The sequence below is a fragment of the Hoplias malabaricus genome, chromosome 12, assembly GCF_029633855.1.
Source record: "Hoplias malabaricus isolate fHopMal1 chromosome 12, fHopMal1.hap1, whole genome shotgun sequence".
Taxonomy (NCBI): domain Eukaryota; kingdom Metazoa; phylum Chordata; class Actinopteri; order Characiformes; family Erythrinidae; genus Hoplias; species Hoplias malabaricus.
The window spans coordinates 26,979,631-26,999,919 of record NC_089811.1 but is presented as its reverse complement, the minus strand read 5'-3'; the positions used below and the strand labels follow the sequence as shown (position 1 = coordinate 26,999,919).

At 37.4% G+C, this 20,289-nt stretch overlaps 2 protein-coding genes across 6 annotated transcripts; both read left to right on the top strand.

Moving 5' to 3' along the window:
- Positions 1-2,289: 2,289 nt before the first annotated feature.
- abhd13 (abhydrolase domain containing 13) lies at positions 2,290-6,571 on the top strand. 4 transcript variants are annotated; one of them, XM_066686805.1, is made up of 2 exons: positions 2,290-2,572; positions 4,082-6,571. In XM_066686805.1, the coding sequence occupies exon 2, from the start codon at positions 4,129-4,131 to the stop codon at positions 5,140-5,142; it is 1,014 nt and encodes a 337-aa protein (XP_066542902.1). In that variant the 5' UTR covers positions 2,290-2,572; positions 4,082-4,128; the 3' UTR covers positions 5,143-6,571. The 4 variants fall into 4 exon arrangements, with proteins under 4 accessions (XP_066542902.1, XP_066542901.1, XP_066542904.1 ...); XM_066686804.1 differs by having other exon boundaries at positions 2,291-2,564; XM_066686807.1 differs by lacking the exon at positions 2,290-2,572 and adding an exon at positions 2,676-2,769.
- A 1,770-nt stretch (positions 6,572-8,341) lies between these two features.
- On the top strand, positions 8,342-18,860 carry tnfsf13b (TNF superfamily member 13b). 2 transcript variants are annotated; one of them, XM_066686838.1, is made up of 8 exons: positions 8,342-8,476; positions 8,659-8,728; positions 8,833-9,144; positions 11,934-12,039; positions 13,334-13,390; positions 13,683-13,807; positions 15,779-15,929; positions 17,390-18,860. In XM_066686838.1, the coding sequence occupies exons 3-8, from the start codon at positions 8,887-8,889 to the stop codon at positions 17,500-17,502; spliced, it is 810 nt and encodes a 269-aa protein (XP_066542935.1). In that variant the 5' UTR covers positions 8,342-8,476; positions 8,659-8,728; positions 8,833-8,886; the 3' UTR covers positions 17,503-18,860. The 2 variants fall into 2 exon arrangements, with proteins under 2 accessions (XP_066542935.1, XP_066542934.1); XM_066686837.1 differs by having other exon boundaries at positions 13,683-13,837.
- The last annotated feature ends 1,429 nt before the right edge of the window (positions 18,861-20,289 follow it).

Below are 20,289 nucleotides of genomic sequence, written 5' to 3'. Positions count from 1 at the left end.
CAGCTGAGAACTGTTCCTGAAAGCCCCGCCCAGTTCTCTAGTCTGTCTAAAAGTATGCTGTGCTCGACAGTATCAAATGCGGCACTAAGATTGAGAAGCAAAAGCACAGATATTTTACCGCTGTCTGAGTTCAGACGGATGTCATTTAGGATCTTTATGATAGCAGTTTGTGTGTTATAATGTGGACGGAAGCCTGACAAAGAGCTGATCGGATCTCTTAAAGATCCTGTTTTTAATTTAAGTGGCCAGCCCATGGACAAAAAATGCACATGGCAACTTCCATTTGTAGAAAAAAAGAGCCTGAAAGTCTGATAGATCATACAATGTGCAAGGAGAGGTTGAGCTTAGGCAAACAAACAATGGGTTAGAAAACATTGAAAACCTCAAGCTGTGTGCATGAGAGTGCAAACCTGCAGGATGCACCGATAAAGCAGAATGCACAAATGAAGCTCTTTGATCTGCTTTGCAGTGCATGTAGCAAAACATTTATCAGAGACCATTTTCAGGTCAGTTCCTTGGAGATATCCCAACAAAGGATCCACAACAGAGCCACAACTGCATATGCATAAGAGAGCAAAGGAAGGATACCACTCCTCTGTGCTCACACTATGACCCAAACACGTGCCAACTTCTGCCATATAACCCTTTGAGTGGATAAGACGCTGGTGCAATAAAAAGTCACAAAAACTTTGTGGCAGATCAATCGCGCTCAAGTTCATTTAATCACAAGCCAGACCCACAGGGTCAGACAGTCACACTAGAGGTAAAACATCTACCTGTGGGCTAATAACACCAAGTTCCTGAGTATTTTTGCATTGCTAACTTCTCTAGGGAACTACCCACTACTGAAAGAATAGGAATTTGACTGACATGCAAAAGCACCAATCACAAGCATGTTTTTTTTAGACCTGATGTGTAAAAGGAGGCAGATAGCCAACCAGAATTCAACTAGCCGATATTTTGACAGTTAGACAAAGTTAATATCAGACTCTCCATCACCATGTTAGCAGTTCTGCCAGTCTGCAGTGATCAGAAATCAGAAGAATGTTGCAGCTAGGGTGGCCAGATGTCTGGCTGTAAGTTGGACAGTTCAGTTTTTCAGCTTTCAGTCCTCCCTTTGGTGCAAAAGCTGGACAGACACATAATAAATGATCGTTTTGGAGCAAACTTCTGAAGCTTACTGAAGAGTGTGCAGATATGGACACAAACAACACACACACTCCCATCGATAAATGGCGAGTCTTTATGTTATCCTTATTTCTGGGATAATGTACCTTTTTGCAGTGTAATGTTACACTTTTCAAGGTCATGTAAGTGACCACCCTAACACGATGCACCCTTTTATTGCACCCTAACACCCAATGCTGAAACCTTGCTGCTAACTTTAGCTAAATTTAGGACATCATGGCTTCAGACACTGCAATCTTATCACCCAAGCCCAACTCATTCTGCGATAGATGACTGTGATGACTGTAGAGCTACCGTTATTGGTCAATACCCTTCTCTGTAAACATTTGATTGGTCAGTCTGCACGTCAGTAGTCCTTGTTTACGTCAGGCAAAGCTCAGGTACCTACCCTCATCTCGAGCAGCTATGCCGAAACGTAAATGTATTCCCACGAAAGGAGGGGTATTGCAAGTTATGAAATGGTAGGGTGACCAGACGTCCTCTTTTATCCTGACATGTCCTCTTTTTTAGACTTAAAAAAAACGTCGGGGTGGAATTTCACAAACGTCCGGGATTTTGTTTTTGTAGAGCTTACATTGAACTTGGAGAAGCGTTTCGTTCACAAACTAGTCCCGCCCTCCCCTACTCCGATTGGTTCACTTGAGTGAGAAGGGGGAGTGGTGAAATAGCGTAAAATCTTCTGATTGGACGGTCTGGCTGTAGAGCTACCGTTATTGGTCGATAACCTTCTCTGTAAACATTTAATTGGTCAGTCTGCACATCAGTAGTCCTTGTTTACGTCAGGCAAAGCTCATTTACCTACCCTCATCTCGAGCAGCTATGCCGAAACGTAAATGTTCTCGGATGACTTAAAAAAGAAATTCCCATGTTTTGTGTAGCAGATAATGGTGTAAAGGACCTAAAACCACACTTCGGTTCAACTAAGCATAGCCCCCCCACACTCTTTTTCACCATCTCAGATCTGGTCACCCTATGAAATTGGATTTTCACCCTGAAAATCAGAGTAAAAAGGACCAACTTTGTATGACGAGCAACAGATGCACTATTCTGTGACTGTAGAGCTACTAAAATGCACCTACATGATAAGTTGAGCTGACACAATGGACAGTGAGTGTAGAAATACTGATGTCGTTTTAACGTTATGGCTGATAGTTATATTATAGTTCCTTGTGGAATGTTCCGCGGTTTCCACCCGGAGTGACAGAGCGGTGACACACAGGCGGAGTGTGTTGAGGCTGGTGTGTGTTTGTGTGTGTGAATGTGAGTGTTAGCCGCTAACGGAGCTGAGGGGAATGGCTGGAGAAGACCGCTTTAACCAGCAGTGAAGACATTTTCTGAACGTGATTAAAGATGATGCGTTGAAGAATGCGATAGCTGTGAGTAGGTGTGTTCGTGCTATTTGTGTAGCAGAGCTCTCTCTCTCTCTCTGTGTGTGTGTGTGTGTGTGTGTGTGTGTGTGTGTGTGTGAGAGAGAGAGAGAGAGAGCTCTGACGTGGCTAACAGGCTCGCTAACCTTAACTAACTGTTAGCTCTAGGCTCAAGGCTAACTGTGACAGTAGCATGACAGCGAGAAAAATACAGGTTAGTAAAACACACCTGGGCACTCAGTCCCTTAAAACACACAGTTTATAGTCTACTGGTCACAGACGGCAGACAGTATTGCTGTGTTAGTCCGGCTGTGTTCTGTGTTTACGGCCATAGTGAATGTCTAGGCTGACGTAGGGCTATAGTCTTAGCACAAGTTTCAATAACTGTCAGTTAACGCTAGCTTGCATAACATGTTAGCTAAGCTTAGTTCTCCACTCTCGCCATCTCCGTGTATGCAGATGAAGCTGAAGATAACATTCTTTATCAAAGGTGTAGCCTGGCAGACCTGGTTAGCTTTACTGGTTATAGTGATTTGCTTGCATTCATGAATTGCTCTTAATGTGTTCAGGGATTTGAAAGTTCATGTAATATGCAAAACGACTGAGGTCAGTCACGAGTGAAAGGTATTGCTAAGGTGAGAGGACACAACCCGTTTGGTCCAATGTTTGAGTCAACTGTTAAAAATGATTTATTTCAATAGGATATTTTCTCCTTTAAACATGAAAAGAGCAGTTGTTTTACACAGGTCAAAGGACCTTAATGTAAAAAAAAAAAATGCAACAGGGCTTTATTGCCCAAGTACAGCAAATTGTGGAATGTTCTATTAAATTATTAACTCATATTTCTTTCACACTTATACATGATTTACCCGAGGAGGATCACCAGATATGCAAAGGGCTTTCTTGTTCACCCAAAAAGATCAATTCAAGACCGGAACTATCAAGTATTATTCTGAACTGAGGCTGTGTAAAGTTTTGAGCATGCACACACACACACACACACACACACACACACACAAACTTTGTTCATGTGTAATCTGAAATGGCATCTGATAAATTTTAAGATTTCTTTTTTCCCCCTAAAGCAATGATTTTTTTTATCACACTGGTTGTTACATACCTGTACAGCCTGATAAATATAATTCAAGAAAATATAATATTGACAAATATTCATGTCAAAGGGCACATTATGAGATTAGCCAAATAGACTCCTCTTCAAATTCTCTGCTTTAGATTGTGCTTACCAAACTCATGAATTAAAAGCCAGGAAGAATTATGCTGATATAGAATCAAAGAAGACCAAAGTAGGTGTCAATATGACATGTGACCAGTCATTCATTTATTGTGATATCCTGTTTGACATATATGTAAATGCCATATCTAAAAATCTAAATTCGTTCCACCACTAGCTTGAACTGCTTTTGTCCTGATTCTTCCTCACCTGTTTTTATATTCTAGTGAATACTTAGTACAATAGGTCTCTTAGTTTGTTTGACATTCTTTATGTCATTCTGATTTGTTCTCAGATTCCCTGTAAAGTGAGTTTGGAGTGCCTATTGTCAACCTAGTTGTCATGGAGAAGTCATGGCGCTTATGGGGAGCATTGGAGCGGTGTATGGTGACCATAGGCTCCTGGTCCTGGGGAGCTTGTCGCATCTCGCTGCTGGCCCTGATACTCACCTTCCACCTCTATGGAGGCATTTTACTGCTGGGTCTCATTCTGGCCTCTGTGGCTGGGATTCTTTACAAGTTCCAGGATGTGCTGCTTTACTTCCCCGACCAGCCTTCATCTTCAAGGTTGTATGTTCCTATGCCGACAGGAATTCCACATGAGAATGTCTATATACGCACTAAGGATGGTGTGAGACTCAACCTGATTTTGCTCCGCTACACTGGTGAAAATCCGTCTTCAGCCCCCACCATTTTGTATTTTCATGGTAACGCTGGGAACATTGGCCACAGAGTGCCTAATGCGCTGCTCATGCTTGTGAACCTGAAGGCCAATGTTGTTCTAGTAGACTATCGAGGCTATGGGAAAAGTGATGGTGAGCCCAGTGAAGAGGGTCTCTATCAGGATGCTGAGGCCACCCTGGACTATGTCATGTCCCGGCCAGACATTGACAAGACTAAGATGGTACTGTTTGGTCGCTCGTTGGGGGGTGCGGTGGCCATCAGGTTGGCCTCCGTCAACCCTCACCGCGTGGCTGCCATCATGGTCGAAAACACTTTCCTGAGCATCCCACACATGGCAGCAACTCTCTTCTCTTTCTTTCCCATGCGCTACCTTCCGCTTTGGTGCTATAAAAACAAGTTTCTGTCTTACAGACAAGTGGCAATATGTCGCATGCCTTCCCTGTTTATTTCTGGACTTTCGGACCAGCTAATTCCCCCAGTCATGATGAAACAGCTATATGAGCTGTCACCTGCACGGACTAAACGCCTTGCCATCTTCCCTGAGGGAACACACAATGACACCTGGCAGTGTCAGGGTTACTTTGCAGCTCTGGAGCAGTTCATGAAGGAGCTGCTGAAAACCCATGCCCAAGAGGAAACATCCCAGGGCTCGACCAGTGTCACCATCATCTAGAACAATAAATGTACCCACTACTAAGTGTGGACCTGCTGTAATGGAATGTATATTTTTATGTTCTTTACTCTCATCCCAAATGCACTTAATATTCTGTGAAATGATACAAAAAAATTTTGTTTTAGATTGGAGCGGGTTGCATTAAAAATGGCTTTCATTTTTTTTTTCTTTTTCCAATTTGTTTAAATTATGAATGCATGATCTGCTTCTGTATAGTAATGTCCTATTAGCCTTCTTTCATTTGTGCACACTTGTTCATACTAATTGTACAGGATTTTCTTTTCTACAAAGACTTTACCATCAATGGTATACCAAATGTTCATTCACCTGCTAGTCCTACTGTATAATAAAGATTTGCCTAATAATGTCGGGCAAACTGTTAAATATCTTTGTCAAAGTAATTTGTACTTTTTTCCTCGTTTGCTTTATTTCTACAGTAATTATCACATTTTTGTTATCCCCAAATTTATAAGGGCTCATTATTCAAAATCTTAGCCTAGCCAGTGTTGCCGCTTCCTCAGAGAATCAGTGTGTGCTTAAAGGTACAACTGGAATTAAACAAGGCTGGAAACTTGGCTGTAGTGTTAAGATCCTCTTTTCTGTTGTTATTATGAAGGGCATGCACTTCATAATGGCATTGACAGCTGTGTTTGTTTTTGTTTTTTGCATCTTGCCATCTTCTGTATATTTAATAATAGAGCTTAAAAAATAGCTCAGGAAACCATTGATTTTCTCAGAGAATCCTCTCAGCTGGATGTTTAGAGTTCTGAGGGGTAAATGAGTGTTGGTGTAAGTGTTAAGAGTAGAAGATGCTCAGTGCCTAGGCATGCAGCATCCCTATGACACTATAATGGGCCTGGGTTGTTGTGGTTAATTGGACCCCTTTCCTTTTGGTCAGACTGCTCTAATTAATAGTTGAGTGGTTGCCAAAAGAGTGATTTAATAGTGCCACATTTGCACATATAATGTAAATAAGTTATCTTGTTATATATCACAGCACTGGTGTATTTGGTTTAAGTACCTGCGTTGTTCTTGCATATGCATGATTTTGGGAGGGAAAAAAGTCATGAGTTTGCCTTATTGAGTGACTAGAGCTTGACATCAAGATTTAAAAAAAATCCCTCACATCTTTTTTTCTTACAATGGAAATGTGGCACTGGACTCAAAACCTCACTGGCCTGTAGTATGTGTAGTGCTTTTAAGCTTAACTAATCAATCAAGGCAATTCATTTGGTAGCCTGAGCCATTTGGAAAGTCATTTGGAAAACCATCATATCAAATGTATTTATGTAAGATCTGTTTTGTGTAATGGAAAAATGAATACTAATACAAATTCGTATAAACAGAAGTTGGCTTGTTTTGCATGAATTGTATAGTTTTTTTTTTTTTTGTCACAATTAAAATACTAAATGAGGTCCACAAAAACCTGGTTGAGAAGTCATATATATATATATATATATATATATATATATATATATATATATATATATATATATATATTGCATTGTTTGATGCTTTGTTAGCTGTATATGATATTCTAGTGACTTAACTGATAAAACCATCTGTGAAAATTGTGAGTGTGAATTAGTAACTTCTATTTTGTTCCATTATACAAATTGGGAATATGTTGATCTTCAAACAGAAAAGCCACTTTCTGAAGCCATTGAATGTTTACTGAAGTGTTTATTGGATTTGTCTGTTGTTTTCAAAATTGCCAATGAATGTACGCTTCCAGCCTCCAACCAAAATAATAACTGATCAGCAATAATACAGTGTGCAGGCAGCATGTCTGCTTTGGTATTGTGTAGCTGTTAGTTATAGACACTGGTAATGTCATAGAATAAGACACATGCTAATGTGCAGTCCGATAGAGTGAGTCAGACCTAGCAGTGAGAAAGTGTTCTGAAGTGCTGCAGATGGAATCTTTCTTTTATATTATTTTGGGCTCACTATAAATAGGCTGTACTTCATGATTTTAAATTGAGGCTAGAGTTCATGTCTTAAGAAAATCAAGAGCCAGTGGTGATGATTGTTGTTTTCAGTAGCTCCATAAGTGATGTAACGCTTTAGACTTTTAAATATGCCAGCTTTGGTTGGAGAGGATAATTAACATCACTAGCAAACTCTTAAGAATTCTCTTCTTCAGTTCTTCAGTTGCTGTCACGTTATTTTGTTTTCTTCCCTTTGGTCTGTCTTTTTTTTTTCAACTGTTCTGCCATGTGGAGTAGGAAGTGCCATCACAGTGATGTGCCATAATGATTCAGTATGTGTGTTTGGATGTGTGTAAATGGTAGCTGTACCCTCACGTGTTCATCAAAACAACTGAGATAAAACTGCTAGCATACGTATTTTTAATAAGTTAAATATATGGTTTAAGTCCAAAGCCATGTTGGTTAAATGGCGGTGAGATCCCCCCCCCCCCCCCCCACACACACACACACACACACACCTTACTGCCAGTATAATATTTTAGATGTGAAACACCTCATTGCTTATCACTCACTCACTCACTCATGTTTAAGAACAGGAGGGTGCTATTCAGAGCTTTGAATCAAACATTGTGTCCTTGTTGAAGAATAATCTTTATGTAACATTCTGGTTTTTATGGATGAACATGATTTTAGAGGCTGCTGGAGAATGATTCATACTGCCATACTTGAATGTTGCACTTTGGTTCGCACCATTTATGTATTTAGATGTGGAGGTCATTCTTTCAGTATTTTATTTTTTATTTTATTATTTTTTGTTTGTAATTAACATTGTTTTTTTCTGTGTGCAATAAATAAATTGATCTGAAGGTTCTGATAACATGTCTGAACAGCTTGTGTGTATTGAATATTGATAAGGGTCTAGTTCCTCCATTGCATTGTTCCTGTTATAAGATGAGTTTCATTTTGATCTAGCAGGAATGAGCTGCATTAATATTGCTCCGTCGGTACAATTTCAACACTTCCTTTTTCATTTGGGTTTATTCCAAGCTGAGGCATTGATGCGTACTTTTGTTGTAGATCAGTGTTTCTGGTTACATTTTGTGCCTTATTTGCAGTTGAATCATTTCTTGAAGACGTTCTGGCAGGACTGCTTAGAACCTTCTGTGCTGTTATGTTTTGGTCCCTCTCTGGTGTACAGTGGAACAGAGCATGGCTGCGGAGTGGAGGCGTGGAGAGCTTGGCAGGAAGCTGCATAGTGTTGGTTAACTGCCTGAAATAGAGGCAGGGCTCTCAGACTACGCTCTACTGAGTTCCCTCTTCAGAGACTTTATGAAGGAGCTAAAACTGGACACGAACCTGACCAAGCTTAAATAATTAATATGGACACAACTGAACCGCTTGTGGTATGTATGAAGTTTTTTGGGTAGGTGTGTATATTTGTTTTAAGTAGTCCATCCCACCTCGCATAAAATCCGCTGAAGATTGTTACGCTAAGGAGAGGCATTCAGACACTGATATCTTCATATACATGCTGCATGTGATGAGCTACAGAAATATGTGCTTGATTCTGTTTTGTCCAATACAGATGTACTGATTTCCAAAGGACACGTATTATTTCGTGATTTTCATCTGATGCACCTTCTTTCACACTGAGGGTGAGGTTTTAACTTTGCACAACATAGAAGACTTCCTTTTACTGATAACCGCTATCAATTGCATGATTTCTTTTTCCAAATACCGACTCTGACTCTTTGTGTAGCCCAAGTCCTGCCGAGCTAATCGCTTAAGGGTGTGGAGGAGTTGACTTGCAGTAATGCCTGCTTTGGGCACTGGTCCAGCTAGGACTGAGGGCCGGAGGCTCTCTTGGGCAGTTGTGGTTCTGACCCTGGCCACCATCACCTCATCATCTCTGTCAGCTCTGTCCCTATATCAGGTGCTTGCTCTTCAGGCTGAAGTGGAGGGGCTAAGGACAGAGGTGAGCCGCAGGAGAGAGCAACAACAGACTGCACCAGGGGAAAACTTGAGAGGGCCACAGGCTCAACAGCAGGAGGACAACAAAAACAAAGCAGAGGTGAGAAATATATCCAAAGTTTGGAATTAGTTATTTAGTTAGGTGCAACCATTTGAGCAGTTGCACATGAGTATAATGTCGCGATCAATTTCAAGCGTCAGAGAAGTATAACGCACCCCAGGTTTATGACTATGCAGCAGTGGATAGACTTTCTCTAATACATAATACATTCAGGATGAATGAGAATAGAACTTGACATCACTATTGTCCTTGTATTTGAAGTCCATCCATTCCTCACAGAAATGTTACAAAATCTTATCTCCTCCTCGGAAGAGTAAAAGCTGGTATTGCAGCAATTGTGATAAAGTACTGATTAATATATCAAATTTCAGGGGAAAAAATGTTGGATGAGCAGGATTCTGTTTCTTTGAAATAAAGTGCTATATTTGTCGCATTTCCAGATCCAGATGCATTTGTAACAGAATTAGATCTATCTATATATATATATATATACATTTATTTTTCCCATGAAAATTGTAATTAATCACAATATTGTACTGATATTTCTTTTGTGTGTGGAAAGTAAAAAGTGAATGACATACATTTTAGAACATAATCTTTTAAATACATACGATAACCATTACTGCACACAGCAACAAACTAAACAATAAGATGCAGAATTCTAAAGTACAGTCCTTAACAGCAGTGGCTAATGCAGATATGCTGAAGTCAGAGACACCTGGATATAACAAAAAATCTGTTAAGGCATGTGTATAATATGACTTTTAAGAATTATTGCTACATGACTTAAAAACAGCATTTAATCATGGCCCTGTACCATCTGAAATGACCAGATATGCTAAGCACTTCCTTCCTATTTCAAATGTGCCAGTATGATAATATTTTGGCAGTGGTGTGTATAATTGTCTATTAACTACTTAAAATATTTGCAGTGAATAGATGTGTGTATTGGACCGGTATTTCGGTCGTACACCAATTTTATGCAGAAGCACTACCGAGTTTGTTGGATTTCGAGCTCATCTTAGTTGGTCTGAAGGACATTTCCAGGTTTCTGCTTGTTTTGAGGAAAAAAAAAATGCATTCAGACATACATCATATGATGTTTGACATGTATATGGGTATAGGTAGCACTAATGTTGAGGAATTTACTAGGATTTCAGAGACATACTGTCCAAAGTTTTAGGCATCTGAGAAAACGAGTTATAAAAAATTATTTACAGGAAAACAAAAAATCCTCCCCCAATAATAGAACATTATTACAGTAAATAGTGATATTTTGTATGCAAATTTGTTGGTTTTACTTCTTCCAAATATCTTCTTGTGGTAGTCACATATTGATGTTATTATTCAATATTTAGTTTTACAAAGTTTGACAAATACTTCCTTATGATAAATCAAGTGGGCTGTTAATTTAACAAATCCATGTGATTAAGGAGAATATGCAAAACAAATCCATAGTTCCAATGAGAATATTTAGAACTAAACTTTGTTCTTCACACTCGCTTATTAACACGTCTAATTTTAGAAACTGTAATTATATACAAGGACCACACTTACTGAGAAGATAAGTTATTTTAAATAGTAATAATACAATTATTATTATTATTATTATTATTATTATTATTATTATCATCATTTAAAATAACTTATCTTCTCAGTAAGTGTGGTCCTTGTATATAATTACAGTAAAAGTAAAATGATCAATTTTCTAAAATTAGATGTGTTAATAAGCGAGTGTGAAGAACAAAGTTTAGTTCTAAATATTCTCATTGGAACTATGGATTTGTTTTGCATATTCTCCTTAATCACATGGATTTGTTAAATTAACAGCACACTTGATTTATCATAAGGAAGTATTTATCAACAACAACAACAATAATAATAATAATAATAATAAATATTAATACTACTACTACTAATAATAATAATTATTATTATTATTATCTAAGGTGCTTAAGACATTTGCTCAGTACTGTATGCAACCATTAAAACAACGTTTCAGTAAGACAATGCCAGGCCTCATTCTGCATGTGCTACAACAGCTTAGCTTTAAAGCCACAGGGTGCATGTTACTGACTGGCCTGCCTGCAGTCCAGATTTTACCTTTATAGCGAATCATGAAGAGGAGTATCAGTCAGTGGTGACCATGAACTGCTGAGAAGCTGAAATCTTGTATCGAGGCATATTCAAAAATTAATCTATTAATCAGTTCATCAAAACTGCAGTAATTAGTATCCTCAGTTCCCAAATGATTAAATTGTGTAATTAAAAGGAAAGGTGATGTTACACAGTGGAAAACATGTCTCTGTCCCAATTTTTTTTTAATTATGTTGCAGGCATTACATTCTTAATTCCTTTATATTCACAAAGTATAATCAAGTTCAGTGAAAACACTGGAATTTTTTCTTTGTTCTTTGGTTAGTTAAATAACGGATCAAGATAATGAAAATATTGAAAAATTACAGATTGTCATTTGTTCTGGGTTTGTACTGTACATACAACTGCAAAAAAAATACATAAACATCAGACCTATATATATATATATATATATATATATATATATATATAATTTTTTTATATTTTTGGAACATATTTTGTAACTCTTGAAATGTTAATTCCTAACACTGACATCCAAAATTGACTTTGCCTTCTGTAAGATTGTGCCTGAAAATTTTCATTAAAAAAATAATAAATCACAGGGAAAAACTTGCAAAAAAGGTTGCAATTAAAGCCATAATAATTTTTCTATAATAATGCAACTATAGATAACTGTCTTTAGATAACTGACTATAACTATAGATACATTTTTCCTTCTGCCCTACCCACAGAGCATGGAGCAGACTGCCACTGTTGTTCCTCCTGGACTGAGGGATGTGACAGAAAGGCAAAAGGAGGAGCTCAGCTTAAATAAGAGAAGTCTGGGCGAAGTGAGAAGTGAGTTTACTCATTCAGACAGGCCCTTTCTGCTGTGTGAGGAATTTCCAGCATTGCTTCTGCAAATTTACCGCTATGACAGTTTTTTAACAATAGAACATTTAAATGTTTCACTTTAGTCTCCTGTCTAAAGCACTGGTGATGCTCACTTCAAAGAAGTTTAGAGATTTTTTTTGTGTGTCTTTTATTTACTGTCAACATTACAGTGTGGTTTTAACACTGACTCAGGGCTTGCGAAAGACAGATGAAGATAGTGCAAGATTAAAGACTCAAAAAAAGCAACATGCACTGTAGGCAAAGTGCAAAAGATCATAATTAAGCATGTTTTTTTCTTCATCGCATTTGTTATAGTTATTGGTTATATTATTGTTATATTTATACCTCAAAATGTTTAGCTGGCATTTAACAGAGGACACAAAAAAATCAAAAGATAAATTCTAGTTTTCTCAAGTCTGTCTTCATATTCCACCAGGGCAGCGTTTCAGCCAATAAAGCTTACTCAATAAAAAGCACCCACTCACAAAGGATTCATTAATAGCCCTTAATCACGTTAAAAGAACCTTACATAGGAGACCAGAAAAATGTAGCTTGCCTGGTGCCACAGTGCGAAAAATAATAATTGATGTCAGCATGTTAATTGCAGCTGAACAATACAAACCATACAACAGGGCTGTAGATGTGTGTTTAATGTTTATGACTTGAGAGTGGCAGTATCAAGTATGCAACCCCATTTTATGTAGTGCAAAACAGGCTCGTAGCAGTCACTGATGCTGTGATAAGGCATAGTCATTTGTTCACCTGCCTTTGCTCATTTTTTGATTGAAAGGTGAGAAATGTAATTAGTAGGCCAATTATCTGTATTTTAAATTGTTTGAACATTGATGTTAATGTTGTATCTAGTGTTATAATGTCTACTGATTTAGAGACAGAGGTTGATGTTATTTCAATAAATTAGAACATTGTAAACGAATATGTATTATAAAAGAATATGTATTTTATTACTATTTTGTTGGGGGACTGGTGGGGTTTGGAAATTCCCCCTTCTTCTGAGGTGTGGAATGACAGAAAAATTTTGAGAATCACTGCACTAGGGAAATGTGGTTGGGAGCATAATCAAAAGGTCAGACACAACATTTTATGGTTATCTTTGCTTTGCAGTTATACATATATTGTTTGTATGCATGCATACACTGTTACAGAATGGAAAATGTCTGTACTGCAATGTACTTCGATGTCAGGATGCTGTACTGATTATGTGATAAACCTTGTTATGTCTCCTGTCCCTTTTGTTAAGAGTTTCAACCCTGCTTGCAGATGATGGCAGACAACAAGAAAAAAATCTTTCAGAAAGGTAATCAAAATGCTTGCTGTTCAATATATAAAATATAAGATGTTCCAAAACCACGCTTGGCATTTGCTCATGGTCTGAAAATTGAATTTAAAAATACAGTGGCCAGTAAATAAACAGTTTATCCTGACTATGAACAGGAGGGAATCACAAAAGGCAGAAATTAGCCTTTGGCTTTTCTTAAATGTGGCTCTGCATTTGGGTCTGTATTTTTTTCTTTTTTGTAATCTTATGTCTGACATTTAGATATCCTCCATTTTCATGTGATCTTTGTCTGCTTGTTTGTGTCGCTCAGAGTTTGCACTGCAGCAACACATAGGGGTCCCATGGCACACGGGTCTCAAGCGAGGTGAGGCTCTAGAGCAGGACAACAACACCATGCTGGTCAAAGAAGAGGGCTTCTTCTTCATCTACAGTCAGGTAGAGCAATGTGACCCACCAGTCACAGAGGTAACATTTTAACTGAATATAGCCCTAAAGACAAACAACCTTTAGCATAGACAGTGAGGCAGGCTTTTCAAAACAAACCTCTAAGTCTCTCATTCAGCTTGTGCTTTCCATGGCTTTCTGTGATCAGACTGATGTTCTGAAGTAACAAAAATGTTATTTATTTTTCATGGTCAAATATTCAAGTACAAAACATAAATGTATCCCAATGATTTCATAACTATTTAATATTATACTTAGTGTTGACTATTATTCTTTATTTAATTTGTACATTCTATTGTATGTACAAATATTATCTATTTCATTTTTGGGCGATATGAGCGCAAATCAATATTTTAGCATTTTACCACAATTACGGTTAGTGAATGATTATTCTGTTTTGATGGCGGCACGGTGGCAAAGCAGGTAGTGTCACAGTTTGTAAGGAGCTTGTGGGTTTAATTCCTGCTCCGGGGGATTCTCTGTGAGGAGTATGATGTGTTCTCCGTGTCCGCGTGGGTTTCCTCCGGGTGCTCCAGTTTCCTCCCACAGTCCCAAAACACACATTGGTAGGTGGATTGGCGACTCAAAAGTGTCCGTAGGTGTGTGTGTCGCCTTATGTAGGACTAGCGTCCCCTCCAGGTTGTGTTCCTGCCTTGCACCCAATGATTCCAGGTAGGCTCCGGACCCACCTCAACCCTGAATTGGACAGGCGATTACAGACAATGCATGAATGAATGAATGTATTTTTGAGTCTCATAGTTCAGTGATGAGGCTTGTACTATAAATATGTTCCAGTATTAAATATAGAATTTTTTTATGTTGCTAGGAGCTTCTCAGCGTTTACATTTGACTTCTTTTTGTTCAGTGCCGTCTTAATTAGAGTCAAACATAGCACGTCCAAACCACAGATGCTGCGATTTTCTGTGGTACCAGCTGCTCAAGTCACTTGGTTGGCCTCTGCGTTTAGGTTGCTTCCATGTGGCAGCTAGGGGCAGAATCACATGACTAAAGATTGGTAGCGTAACGGGACAGTACATGAACACAGCGTGGACATAACAGAATAAAAATAATCAATATAGACAAGATTACATTGATTAGAAGTTCTTAATGTCGATTTTGATTAATTTTCGATTAATTGTCCAGCCCAGTTTTGTCATATTAACTCTTAAGTCCTAAAATGGAATTAAAATATCTGTGCTTTCCCTGTTCTCCATATTGTCACGGACAATAAAAACCTCTTTGAGAAACTCAGAAATTCAAACTTGAGTTCCAAAATCTGTTAAAAGATTTAGAGAAACCTGGGCTCCTACTCATCAAACAGCTCTCAAATGATCAAAAAGCTTTTACCTTTGAGAGACCTTTGAGGGTTCTAGCTTAAGATGTTTCAATCCATCCTTACATTGTTTGAATACAAGTCAGTGCTGTTAGCCTGAGTAGCTGTCTAATGTATATATATGTAATATATTTCTGAGTATCAGTGTTACATCTGTTGTAAGCATTATGTTGCTATAAAGGTGTCACTGGTTTGGTTCCACTACCACAGATCCAACATTTCTGACTCTGAGGAACTCCTGAAACTTGAAAGGTGGGATTGCATGATTCCTCTAATGTTGAGAATTATGGGGTCTTTGTTGCCATTAGTGCAGGGAAAGCCTTGCACCCTGTCAAACCTGAATGGTCTATCCAGAGAAAAAAGCAGCTGTGGTATGTGAACCGAGTTAGCACAGTTGGTAAAGAATTGGTTCATGATGTTGAGCAAGATCACATAACACCTCTGGTGATTTAATGTGCCTGCTCTTCCAGGTTGGATTTTCCATTCACTCAGGGATATCCCAGGTTTTGAGTGTCTTAGATCCAGAGGTACTTAGGAGTTTGGGGGTTTGTATCTGTGGTAGTGCTAGCAGATCATTGGTACCTCAGTAAGAGAAGGGACCTATTAAAAGCGTTCTCTCATTTCTCCAGGTTTATTACAAAGATCCAACCTATGCAATGGGTCACATAGTTATCCGCATGAAGAAGAACGTAGTCGGGGATGAGAGTCAACATGTTGTTTTGTTCCGCTGCATCCAGAGCATGAACATGAACATGCCTTTTAACACCTGCTACACTGGAGGTGAGAGTGCACTGTTTTTAATGAGAGAAAGAGAAATAAGGTTCATTTGCAATTTAAATTAGTGTGGTATGGATTAAGGGATTGATTTTTGGTTGCTTTTTTTCCCCTCTTTTTTAACCACAGTATATATATATAGAAATAGCCTACAATACCATTTTACAGTAATTTTGAATAGTTTGAATATAGCATTGCGAACTAATTAAATACGACATTAACCCTTTATATCCAAACCTATTAAATGATACATGATCTTTGGAGGTGGTTCTTTCATCATCTAATGAAAAGAAATACAGAAACAAGCTTCCACCTTTTGGGGCCAGGTTTCTGAGTTCTCTACTGAACTGTGAATGAAGTGGAAGCATTTCCATGCATTTAACAAATCATTACAGAATTGTTGCTATCATCATGAAAACACAGGAGAAAATCTCAAGACTAATTTCTGCTAAACTGAAGCAATTCCAGGTATGATTTGAGTGATGTTACTGGTAGTAAAACTAAACATTTTTGTTCCATTTCATAGATGTAGTGTACTCTACCTGTCAAATGCTCATTAATTATAATAAATGTTCAGAAAATTAAATCTGATCTTTACAGCAATCAAACACGTTTAGACCATTTTACAAAGTATTTTTATGAAACAATAATGTATTTTTAGTTTTCCAAAAGCCTGTGTGTGTAAAATGTGTTGGCTCAGTTGTCGACATAGATTTTATGAGACAGATTCAGGAAGAAGATAGTGATACAGATGAGTATGGGAGGTTTGTTGAATGGTCTCATACCTCAAGCCAATGTTCAGAAACAACTGTAGTTCCTGTAAATATGGAAACACATTTGTGCAGATCAACAAAAAAGAGCCTTTGTGGTTTTGGTGTTTTCATTACCACCCGTATATGAAATGTAAAAAGGTCAGAGAGAAGAACAGAGTGTACTAATAGGTCAAGGACCTCTGGAGCAGTGGTTGTCATCAGCTCAGTGTTATGTTTTCCTGAAAGGTTCTGAAGAACAGAGACAGTCATTTGCTATTCATTGTGTAATTGAAATCAATTAAAATTAATATAAAATTGTAAAGAAGTCTAAAGAATGATTTTAATTGATGCAGTGAACTAAATGAAAAGCCAATTAAAGAAGAAATATACTGGTAAATGCCTAAATATGATGCATTCAAAATTGATATAATCCAAACTTTTAAAATGAACTACATTGGGATTTTTAGTTTAAGGGCCACATAATGTGTGATAAAAAAAAAAAATCTGTTTTATTGTATTATTATTTCATGTGTCAGGCTTTAAAGGGTTAAGACATGAGCTATATTTCTCTTTTGATTTTGGGTCTAGTGTCAGGACCTAGAATGTTTTAGATTTAATATTATTGTTAATTTCAATTTCAATTTAAGTGTTAAGATTATATTAAATGTGAACTCCTGTCTACAGTATTTTCGCTATCTGGTTTGTGATGTGCAGGGTTAGTGAAGCTAGAGGCTGGTGACAGAGTGGAACTGCTCATACCTCGCTCCACAGCTAACATCTCCTTGGATGGCGATAGTACCTTCCTGGGGGCAATCAAACTGGACTGATCTGTCTAAGGGAGAAACTTAAGAACAAGGCTACTCTGGATGAGTTGGTTTTACAGATGATTTCCTATAACTGTACCAGTGCCTATGCTGATGCTGTCATTGATATATCTTACAAATGACTGGACATGGAAGGAATGACTGGAATGAACCTGGGCTCAGTAACTTAAAAGTTGATTAGCAGCTGCTGGATGTTTTAAGGCTTTGCTGAAGGCTGATAAGCCATTTTTACAATAACTGAAGAACTGCTGCACCACTGACTTTTAATCATGTAAGAATGATGATGATGATGATGATGAATGTAGTTATGCTTGAAAAGCAAGGACCCGGAACAATTAGAGGAACATTAAGACTTGTTTTTTCTATTGCTATATTTTTTGGTATACAATCTTATACAAACTCAGTTAGTGTTTTTCTAATTATGTTACAGATACTGTATAGCCAAATGCAGAGTTAGGAATCTTACCCAAGGGTCCCTCTGCATATACTGTGGTGTGTTTACCTAATACAAAGCTAAAACAAGTACCTGCATCAAAACTGTCATACCTAAACCTAGCAACTGCATTTTTGAGAATGTCAGCAACCCTCTACATTTGGTGAAAAATGTTCACGGTGAATGGACCAGTAGAACTAAGACAGGCTCATTGTTCCAGATTAGTGCAGAGGTCCACATGATTGAAAATGTTTTTACATAAGCAGTATTTTTATCCTTGTCCTGAGAAGAATAAAGTTATGGCAGTAACGTAATGCCACTTTAGTAATATACTTACGGAAACCTTTTAGCCGATGTATAGACGCACAGAGGTGTGAAGTTAAATGAGTTTTGTTTTCCACACTCATAACAATACTTTATCTGACTCAGCGTTTATGTTTTGTTCATACAGCAGTGACAGAACGGATAACGTGTGTGAAATAAAAGCCACAGAAAGTGTTTTTTTCCTGACATTAAAACTGCAAAAATCGTCCTGTGTGATAGATAATTTTCCATGCCATCCACAGCTGAATATGAAATCATGCACTAAAATCATGTAGAGAATGATCTGGTAAATATTATAAAGATTTGTTTTTTTTAAATGATGTTCAATTACACTTACGTATATGTAAATATTAAACCTGTCTATGCGAATGCAATACAAAACTATTCAGAAACTGTAGTCAACTATTAGCTTCAAGTTCATTGGAGCACTAGATTAGCCAAGTGTGCTTTTATTACACTGTTTTTAGGCCATATACTGTACTATGTGATATTTTCAACAGAGGGCAGCACTGGCACATCATTTGACCACTACTCTTTTGCTTGTATTGTGCAAGCAGTCATCTTGCCTTGGTATTAAGACGTGTAAGCGAAAGGACTTCCCATTCAGTGCATAATTATTATAATTATTTATTATTAAAGCAACTGGGAAATACCCTGGTTATTTTCAGTGCCTTTCACAACTTAAACCTGAAAGGAGCACAACTGAAGGACTTTCTGAATATACACAGCAAATTTGCCAGGGTTAAATAAACTCTATTAAATCTAAAGTAACACTGAGTGTTAAATTTGAACAAATTTACTGTGTAAACAGCAAATCCATTTTGTGTATGTGTATGGGGAGAGTGGTTCACTTGGACATACAGCTATGCCAGTGCACTCAAATTTCAGTTAAATTTGACTTTGACACTATTTTCTTTTCCAAATTAAAATCAACAACACATTGTTAAATTCCAGGAATTAAGGAAAATGCTGGCACAGGACAGGGATGACCAGGACCCAGTCAGAATGATCCAAGGGAAATCAGAAAATTCTGTCAGAAATAAATTGTTTTGAAAATTGGCTTTAAAAACATAGGAATGCTTTTCAGGGTCAGTGCCACGTGGCCATGGGAGAATAATATTTTATTGAATAGCTGAATTCTTTTACAATGGATAGGACACAATTGGGCATTTATAGGACAATAATTGGGCATTGTCAGATCGACCATAATCTGGTCCAGTGATGCTGGGTTTTCCACTCCATGCCAAACGCACCCCTGAACTGCTAACTGCATACTTACATACTACATATGCCTACTATATATACATAATGCTATACTATATAATATACTATATTAAGTACTATATACTATAGTTTATATATTCTCATTCATTCATTTTCTGTAACCGCTTATTCAGTTCAGGGTCGCGGTGGATTTGGAGCCTAGCTGGGCGCAAAAAGGGAACACACCCTGGAGGGTGTATGTGTATATATATATATATATATATATATATAAAACACTGTGCAGAAGTCTTAGGCATCTAAGATAAGGATATATATATATATAAAATTAAAGTAATGCCTTTTCAGTAAATGTGTAACTTTTATAAAGTATATATATACATAGACACAGGTGCTGGTCATAAAATTAGATTATCATGAAAAAGTTGATTTATTTCAGTAATTCCATTCAAAAAGGGAAACTTGTATATTATACTCATTCGTTACACACAGACTGATATATTTCAAGTGTTCATTTCTTTTATTTGGTGATTATAACTGACAACTAATGAAAACCCCTGTATATACATATACATATTGTTCTGACTAGTTATAATATATATTAATTTCCCTCTGTATTAAAGATAAATACATTTTAAGATATCTCAAAATAAATTGTAGATACCTGAAAAGAAATTACACCTTGAATGAAAGTAATGACTAGTCAAAAATAAGTGAGAGATATCCAAAATTGTATTTTTGGCTAGTCAGAATTCCTTTTAAGATATCTTCAAATAAATTTCAGATATCTTGAGCATATTCGCCTTTTTTAC